This window comes from Sprattus sprattus (genome assembly GCF_963457725.1).
Source record: "Sprattus sprattus genome assembly, chromosome: 13".
Classification (NCBI taxonomy): domain Eukaryota; kingdom Metazoa; phylum Chordata; class Actinopteri; order Clupeiformes; family Clupeidae; genus Sprattus; species Sprattus sprattus.
Window position 1 is genome coordinate 32,847,743 of NC_137911.1, and position 10,000 is coordinate 32,857,742.

General features: G+C 46.6%; 2 protein-coding genes across 2 annotated transcripts in view; one reads left to right on the plus strand and one right to left on the minus strand.

Annotated features, from left to right (window-relative positions):
• LOC308374527 (voltage-gated delayed rectifier potassium channel KCNH5-like) overlaps positions 1-7,781 on the plus strand; it is a gene marked incomplete at both ends in the record, with an annotated part of 25,865 nt that extends 18,084 nt beyond the window's left edge. Inside the window, 3 exons of the mRNA XM_080850308.1 lie at positions 1,471-1,628; positions 1,857-2,302; positions 7,771-7,781. Of these exons, the coding sequence (XP_080706434.1) occupies positions 1,471-1,628; positions 1,857-2,302; positions 7,771-7,781 (615 nt within the window). The remainder of the gene's footprint in view (positions 1-1,470; positions 1,629-1,856; positions 2,303-7,770) is intronic.
• Positions 7,782-8,847: 1,066 nt separating this feature from the next.
• Positions 8,848-10,000, minus strand: part of gphb5 (glycoprotein hormone subunit beta 5) — a gene marked incomplete at both ends in the record, with an annotated part of 2,745 nt that continues 1,592 nt past the window's right edge. Inside the window, one exon of the mRNA XM_080849927.1 lies at positions 8,848-9,039. Coding sequence (XP_080706053.1) covers positions 8,848-9,039 — 192 coding nt within the window. The remainder of the gene's footprint in view (positions 9,040-10,000) is intronic.

Here is a 10,000-nt window from a genome sequence, read left to right on the forward strand (position 1 = left end):
CCCTAGAGAAGATAAGGGAGAGGAGTGTGTAGGTGGAGGGTGCAGTTGAGGGTGAGAGGAGGAGTTGAAGGAGGTGCGTGTGTATGTGTGTGTGTGTGTGTGTGTGTGTGTGTGTGTGTGTGTGTGTGTGTTTCTCTCAGTAATGGAGCTTGAGATCAGGGGTGGTTTGTCCATAAGGGCGATTGGGGCGACACACTGCATACGGGAAAAGGAGATATTTTTGGATTCTACCACTAGACCGTCAGATACATAGACATATATAGACAGATATGCCTCTGAATGTCATTGTTACGACCCACTGCGCCTCTACAGACGTTGCAATGGCCATGCATGGCCTGTAGGACGTTTGGGAAGAATGATGACTGATAAAAGGAAATAAAAGCATCAATGGACACCTGACTCCCGTGCTCAGGATATCGACGTCTAAACCCCTAGACACGTTGCCTTTGTATTGAGAGATTGAAGTGGACTGAATAAACACGCGTGCTTTTTGTAAGAAACCGTTGTTGTCTGCCTCCGTTGTTATGTTGCGGTCACGAGCCGGCTGTAACAGTCATTGTCCAGTCAGGTTAGAGTCAGGCAAAAGTCTGGCTTCAAATGGCCCTGCCCCTTCTTTTACGATTTAGGTGTGTGTGTGTGTGTCAGTAACTCAGTGTGTGTTTACGTGTGTGTCAGTAACTGTGTGTGTGTGTGTGTGTGTGTGTGTCAGTAACTCAGTGTGTGTGTGTGTGTGTGTGTTTCTGTGTGTGTGTTTCAGTAACTGTGTGTCTGTGTGTGTGTGTGTGTCAGTAACTGTGTGTGTGTGTGTGTGTCAGTAACTCAGTGAGTGTGTGTGTGTGTGTGTGTGTGTCAGTAACTGTGTGTGTGTGTGTGTGTGTGTGTGTGTGTGTGTCAGTAACTCTGTGTGTGTGTGTGTGTCTGTGTGTGTGTTTCAGTAACTGTGTGTGTGTGTGTGTCAGTAACTGTGTGTGTGTGTGTGTGTGTGTCAGTAACTCAGTGAGTGAGTGTGTGTGTGTGTGTGTGTGTGTCAGTAACTGTGTGTGTTTGTGTGTGTGTGTGTGTGTGTGTCAGTAACTGTGTGTGTGTGTGTGTGTGTGTGTGTATGTGTGTGTGTGTGTGTGTTGGTAACTGTGTGTGTGTGTGTGTGTGTGTGTGTGTGTGTGTGTGTGTGTGTGTGTGTGTCAGTAACTCAGCGTGTGTGTGTGTGTGTGTGTGTGTCAGTAACTGTGTGTGTTTGTGTGTGTGTGTGTGTGTCAGTAACTGTGTGTGTGTGTGTGTGTGTGTGTGTGTGTGTGTGTGTGTGTGTGTGTGTGTTGGTAACTGTGTGTGTGTGTGTGTGTGTGTGTGTGTGTCAGTAACTCAGTGTGTATGTGTGTGTGTGTGTGTGTGTGTGTTGGTAACTGTGTGTGTGTGTGTGTGTGTGTGTGTGTGTGTCAGTAACTCAGTGTGTGTGTGTGTTCTGTGTTGTAGTTCATCTTCCGTAAGATCGTGGATGTGAGGCGTGAGGAGGAGGAGAGGCGGCGGGGTGTGAGCCAGCTCCAGCCCCCCATCCCCGTGGACCACCCGGTGCGCAGACTCTTCCAGCGCTTCAAGCAGCAGCGCCAACACACCCACAACCAGCTGGACCAGCACCAGAACCAGAACCACACACACACACTCACACACACACACCAGAACCACACACACACACTCGCACACGCATACCACAATGGCTCATCCGTGGTCACCATCTCCCAGATCACCCCCATCCAGAATGAGCTGGCGTACCCCCGGACCACACACACCGCCAAGCACACACACACACACACACCCACACACACCACCAAGCAGAACAACAGAGAGGTTCTGGAGCGCAGAGCAGGGGAACCCAACCAGAACAAGAACCAGAAGCAGAACCTTACCCCGACCCAGGGCCAGAACCTTCCCTACCTGAAGGTGACCAACGCGGGCCGGGCAAAACCGGGACCGTCGACCGCCACCACCCCTCGAGGCTGGCTCCGCCTCCGAAACAACATGGCTGCCTCCGCGCCTAGCCCCGCCCCCAGCCCCACACGAGGGGACGAGCACAGGAGGGCGGGGCTCAACAACGCCCCAAGCCCCGCCCTCTCCAAGAAAAGCCGCGCCCCCAGGGCCGTCTCCATGGAGCACCTGTCGCCACTGGGGGTCAGGGGTCAGGAGCAGGGGGGCGGCAGCAGCGGTACGTCCCGGAAGAACTCGCTGCGGAAGACGGACTCATGGGACAGCGGCCTGACACACAGCGACCAGCGCCTGGACCACCTCGGAGAGGCACACAGCCCACTGAGCACACACACACACACACACACACACAGCCCATTGAGCACACACACACACACACTCACACACAGCCAATTGAGCACACACACACACACACTCACACACCCCCCATTGAGCTCACACACACACACACACGGCGAGGGGCCGGTGCAGGTGTGTGTGCTAGAGGCTCGTCTGGAGCTGAGGGGGGATCTTCACACACTGAGCGTGCGTCTGGCTGCCCTTGAGCATCAGGTCGGGCAGATACTTCACCTGCTGTCTGAACACACCCCCACACACACACACACACACCCACACACCCCCACACACTCACCAACACACACACACACACACACCCCCACCCCCACACACTCACCAACACACTCACCAACACACTCACCAACACACACACACACCCCCACCCCCACACACTCACCAACACACTCACCAATACACACACACACCCCCACCCCCACACACTCACCTACACACTCACCAACACACACCCCCACCCCCACCCCCACACACTCACCAATACACACACACACCCCCACACACTCACCAATACACACACACACACCCGTATCACCAGACTCAGAAAAAGACGACAGATCACTGTGAGAACTCAACACTCTGACGTGTGTGAGTGTGTGTGTGTGTGTGTGGGTGTGTCTGAGTGTGTGTGTGTGTGTGTGTGTGTGTGTGTGTGTGTGTGTCTGAGTGTGTGTGTGTGTGTGTGTGTGTGTGTGTGTGTGTGTGTCTGAGTGTGTGTGTGTGTGTGTGTGTGTGTGTGTGTGTGTGTGTGTGTGTGTGCAAGTGTGTGTGTGTGTGTGTGTGTGTGTGTGTTTATAACACGTGTATACGCTTGAAACCCTTGCGATTGCCTCATAAGCCCCATTCCTAGTTGAGGATATTTGCATGAGGAATATTCATTAGGGCTTTTGCAATTCCCCTTACTCAGCTCCCTACACACACACACACACACACACACACACACACACACACACACACACACACACACACACACACACACACACACACACACACACACACACACACACACACACACACACTACATGCATGTCCAGCTGGTTTCTTGCTGCCAATGTGTAGCTCATGTAAAAGCAGTTAAAGCTGATTCATGTATATATAGCCTCTACCGACACAAAGTTGTTTATGTACAGACTGTTTGTGTGTGTGTGTGTGTGTGTGTGTGTGTGTGTGTGTGTGTGTGAGAGAGAGAGTGTGTGTGTTTATGTACAGACTGTTAGTTCCTACTGAAGTTGGCTGCATGCTCAACCTATTTACTATCAGAGGATGCTCAGCTCACCGTGAAGAACTATTGATTGTGTGGAGGAGTCTAGCTTCAGAAGAGACTCACCTAACCTCTGTGTGTGTGTGTGTGTGTGTGTGTGTGTGTGTGTGTGTGTGTGTGTGTGTGTGTGTGTGTGTGTGTGTGTCTGAGTGCCTCCCTGTGAAAGTCAGTTGTAAGACACTCCCTCCAGAGATCAGAGATCCGATACGGTTAGTCTCCTCTGAAACTGGACTCCTCCACACACACACACACACACACACACACACACACCTCTTCAAAGTACTGTGTGGTCCTCTCCATGAGGGTCTTCAGCTCTGTGCATGAAGGGTAGTACACACACCACAACAGCACTGTCATAAGATGGCCTAGGTAATTATTATTATTATTATTATTTTTATAATAGTTTGTTATTATTTGTGTGCCTGGCATAACTGCATATAATGTATTGTTATTATTATTATATGACTGCTGGTCTAATTACACATCATTTATGAGGATGATGATGATTAATAATATTATTTTTTTAAATATGACCAGATTCACCTCATGTCTAAGATCCTTGTCTTGAGAAATAAACTTTGTTTTTATACACCAGGAATTTGTAAAATAATAATTTTGTCCACTCTATTTGTCCACTCTATTGTATATGAGTGTGTATCTGTGTGTGTGTGTGTGTGTGTGCCACTGTGTGTTTGTGTGTGTCTATCTGTGTTTATGCTGTGGTAATGCTGAGCATAGGTGTGTGTGTGTGTGTGTGTGTGTGTGTGTGTGTGTGTGTGTGTGTGTGTGTGTGTGTGTGTGTGTGTGTGTGTGTGTGTGTGTGTGTGTGTGTGTGAGAGAGTGTGTCACTGTGTGTGAGAGAGTGTGTCACTGTGTGTGTGTATCTGTGTTTAAGAAAGGAGCATGTCTGTCAGGATGACTGACATAGATGTTTGATTGACATTATATGTTTGATTGACAGGTGAAGGCAGTCGGTTTAGAAGTTTTCCTGCTAGAGGAACATCAGACTGTCTTTGGAGCTCTGAGAACTCTTCCACACACACACACAGACACACACACACACACACACCCAGACACACACACACACACACACAGACACACACACACACACACACAATCACACACACGTGCCCTGTAATCTGTTTCCCTTCCTTCCTTTAGGGTGGGCATGTTTCCGCAAGTCTGCCAGTCTTAGGTGGGTAAGGCTAGCTGGGGCCGTCCTGTTATACTCTCACTGGCACACACACACACACACACACACACACACACACACACACACACACACACACACACACACACACACACACACACACACACACACACACACACACACACACACACACACACACACACACACACACACACACACACACACACACACACAATCACACACTCTCTCTCTCTCACACACACACACACACACACACACACACACACACACACACACACACACACACACACACACACACACACACACAATCACACACTCTCTCTCTCTCTCTCACACACACACACACATACACACACACACACACACACACACACACACAGACAGTCTGGTGGTAGTGCAGTATTACTTACAGCGGGTGGACGGTCTGAAGGTCCTGCTCCGATCCACTGAGAAGGTTAAAGGTGTGTGTGTGTGTGTGTGTGTGTGTGTGTGTGTGTGTGTGTGTGTGTGTGTGTGTGTGTGTGTGTGTGTGTGTGTGTGTGTGTGTGTGTGTGTTTATCATTAGCAGCGTGTTCGATTGTGTGACATAAAGGCACCAGGAATAGCAGAAGTTACAGCAGGAGAGCGATAAGCCAATCAATAACACACACACACACACACACACACACACACACACACACACACACACACACACACACACACACCCATCATCAATGAAAGCATCTCAAGTGGGATCTGAAGCCTTTGAGGTTGAGTTGCCCTTGTAGGCCATAAGTACCCCATAAATTCACACATACACACACACACACACACCCCATTCCAGTCAACACTGGGGTCACTCTAAAGCTCTTCCTGTCAGAGGGGGTTTTGGTCTTTGAGTCTTGTCCAGAGGAGTGCTGATCACCAGACGAGAGGAAAAGGCATCAGTCAGGTAAGGGATAAAGTATAGATCGCTGGTCATTATGTAAGGGATAATGTATAGAACGCCGGTCATTATGTAAGGGATAATGTATAGATCGCCGGTCATTATGTAAGGGATAATGTATAGATCGCCGGTCATTATGTAAGGGATAATGTATAGATCGCCGGTCATTATGTAAGGGATAATGTATAGATCGCTGGTCATTATGTAAGGGATAATGTATAGATCGCCGGTCATTATGTAAGGGATAATGTATAGATCGCCGGTCATTATGTAAGGGATAATGTATAGATCGCCGGTCATTATGTAAGGGATAATGTATAGATCGCCGGTCATTATGTAAGGGATAATGTATAGAACGCCGGTCATTATGTAAGGGATAAAGTATAGATCGCCGGTCATTATGTAAGGGATAATGTATAGAACGCCGGTCATTATGTAAGGGATAATGTATAGAACGCCGGTCATTATGTAAGGGATAATGTATAGATCGCCGGTCATTATGTAAGGGATAATGTATAGATCGCCGGTCATTATGTAAGGGATAATGTATAGATCGCCGGTCATTATGTAAGGGATAATGTATAGATCGCCGGTCATTATGTAAGGGATAATGTATAGATCGCCGGTCATTATGTAAGGGATAATGTATAGAACGCCGGTCATTATGTAAGGGATAATGTATAGATCGCCGGTCATTATGTAAGGGATAATGTATAGATCGCCGGTCATTATGTAAGGGATAATGTATAGATCGCCGGTCATTATGTAAGGGATAATGTATAGATCGCCGGTCATTATGTAAGGGATAATGTATAGATCGCCGGTCATTATGTAAGGGATAATGTATAGATCGCCGGTCATTATGTAAGGGATAATGTATAGATCGCCGGTCATTATGTAAGGGATAATGTATAGATCGCCGGTCATTATGTAAGGGATAATGTATAGATCGCCGGTCATTATGTAAGGGATAATGTATAGATCGCCGGTCATTATGTAAGGGATAATGTATAGATCGCCGGTCATTATGTAAGGGATAATGTATAGAACGCTGGTCATTATGTAAGGGATAATGTATAGATCGCCGGTCATTATGTAAGGGATAATGTATAGATCGCCGGTCATTATGTAAGGGATAATGTATAGAACGCTGGTCATTATGTAAGGGATAATGTATAGATCGCCGGTCATTATGTAAGGGATAATGTATAGAACGCCGGTCATTATGTAAGGGATAATGTATAGAACGCTGGTCATTATGTAAGGGATAATGTATAGAACGCCGGTCATTATGTAAGGGATAATGTATAGAACGCTGATCATTATGTAAGGGATAATGTATAGAACGCCGGTCATTATGTAAGGGATAATGTATAGAACGCTGGTCATTATGTAAGGGATAATGTATAGAACGCCGGTCATTATGTAAGGGATAATGTATAGAACGCTGGTCATTATGTAAGGGATAATGTATAGATCGCCGGTCATTATCGGCGCCAATAAGAGTGAAAAATAAATGTCCAAGTTTTTCAATGCGCCCTCGAGCCTGCGAGACAAGATGCTGTAATTTCATTGGCTGAAGAGGATCACGTTCTCAGCACAACTAAATCTTCTAAATACGCCAGGAAATAATAAAGCCTCATATAGAAGTATTTTGTTTGGTCTCAGCATTGCTATTTTGGACCCTTTTGAACTTTGTAGATAGGAAAATGCCACCAGAAAGAAAAGAGACATCCAAAGTTTTTCACCCAGTGTAAGTAGCTATCAATGAGGTTGTTGTTAGTTAGCTAGTAGGCTAACTACCCACACAGTGCAAACCTGCTAGGCTGATATCCCAACCCATTCTACAATGTAAACATGTTTTGAAAGTAGTAAGTGTAGAGAATGTAACGTTTGCTTGTATTAAATCTATCCCTAGAAGGATAAAGCTAACCCTGCCCAAATAATCGGACAATGCTATTTTAGCCTAGTACCAGCATGCTAGCAACTCAAACGTGAAATGAACTCGTGATAAGTAGGCCAATATGATCCCTTGGGTAGAAATAAGGCTATCTCTGTTCCCTGTAATCTCTCGACCAATGTCAGCAGTCAACTAAGCATGGTTAGTGTCTGTATTAAACTGATGCATTACTATGCTAATCATGGTTAGTGTCTGTATTAAACTGATGCATTACTATGCTAATCATGGTTAGTGTCTGTATTACATTGATGCGTTACCTTGCAGGAAAACCAGCAGCCATAAAGATGTAGAGCAGGGTGATGACGAATCAGCATCAGTGGTTCAGGTGAGACGTTGAATCGTCCAGTTTTGGTAACAATATCATATAACAACAATATTACCCATGAATCTTATCACCCGCACGGGCTGTTTTGCGATAATAGGTGCTAAAAATTGGGATGCCAAAATGTATCATATAATCAATTCATACATTATTTCCTTGCTCCGAAATCCAATACAGATGATGTAGGCCTAGTGCAGCTCCATAAAACCTGTACCAATTACCTACATATAAAAAAATTATTTCAGAACAAACAAATGCATTGCATTCTCATTAGGTAATTTGGTCATTGAGGCATTATTTTGAAATGCTTCCAGTGCAGAAGCAGCAGCTGGACCATCAGGGCTTACTCACGTCCTACTCATGTTTGGGATATCCCAAAAAGGACAAAAAAAATAAGTGAAGTTTAAACTTACAAACTTACATCTAACCAATCACAGAGCACGTGACTCAGGGATGACTTCCATGTTGTGTTTATTGGTGATCTGATACATCATGAGTGAGAACAGAGGGAAGTTTCATAAAGAGGACTATAGGAATGATATGTGTGTGTGTCAGTGAGCAGAGTGTGTGTGTGTGTGTGTGTGTGTGTGTGTGTGTGTGTGTGTGTGTGAGCAGTGTGTGTGTGTGTGTGTGTGTGTGTGTGAGCAGTGTGTGTGTGTGTGTGTGTGTGTGTGTGTGTGTGTGTGTGTGTGTGTGTGTGTGAGCAGTGTGTGAGCAGTGTGTGTGTGTGTGTGTGTGTGTGTGTGTGTGTGAGCAGTGTGTGTGTGTGTGTGTGTGTGTGTGTGTGAGCAGTGTGTGTGTGTGTCAGTGAGAAGAGTGTGTGTGTGTGTGTGTGTGTGTGTGTGTCCTCAGACAGACGTGACACACTCGGTGGTGCTGGTCAGACAGACGTGACACACTCGGTGGTGCTGGTCAGACACACAGTGCAGTGGCAGCGCAGGGCGACGGGGTAGGTGTAGGCGGGGTCCACGTGGGCGGAGCAGTTTGGCAGGAGCACCGTCACCAGGCGCGTCTCGTTGTACGTACACACCCGCTGGTAGGACTCCACGTAGGGCGGCTCCAACACCGGTTTCTATGGAGACACACAGGAAACGGTTTCTATGGAGACAAACAGGAAACGGTCTCTATGGAGACACACAGGAAACGGTTTCTATGGAGACACACAGGAAACGGCCTTATGCAACATCCTTTACCGATATACATCATACACATCACACACATTTTCCCTTCCTGTCATGTGACCTAAATGCCCATTTCCCTTCCTCTCATGTGACCTAAATGCCCATTTCTCTTCCTGTCATGTGACCTAAATGCCCATTTCCCCTTCCTGTCATGTGACCTGGTGTAGATGCTGTAAATGTGCTGCCTGGGTTACATAAGAGCCATTTTAAGTCCATGAGTTATTCAAAACATCTCGGTGCTTTTTACCTACTCCACTTTACCCTGGACCCTGTATGTGTGTGTGTGTGTGTGTGTGTGTGTGTGTGTGTGTGTGTGCATCTGTGTAAGCGTGTGTGTGTCGTTCGTGTGTGTGTGTGTATGTTAAAAGGGAGGTAGTAGTCCTTGAGGTAGCCTGTGTCTATGCAAAGTTCTGCTCTGTATCAGCTGCTATAGGTAGTCTTGCTGTTTTGCGTAGGAGATGTTTCTTGTACCCATGAGTCGCTAAGCTTTATTCAACCTCTGAGAAATGTTTGAATCCTTTATGTACAGAATATGATTGGTGGATTTAAATACATAATTTAAATGTGTAAGTGGTCGGACTGCCCAGACCAGGAAAGCAGCTCACAAATTATTTATTTCCCCAAACCTCAATCCAGCCTTCAGCCCTACTCTACAGTGTGTGTGTGTGTGTGTGTGTGTGTGTGTGTGTGTGTGTGTGTGTGTGTGTGTGTGTATGTGTGTGTGTGTGTGTGTGTGTGTGTGTATGCGTGTGTGTGTGTGTGTGTGTGTTTGTGTGTGTGTGTGTGTGTGTGTGTGTGTGTGTGTGTGTGTGTGTGTGTGTGTGTGTGTGTGTGTGTGTGTGTGTGTGTGTA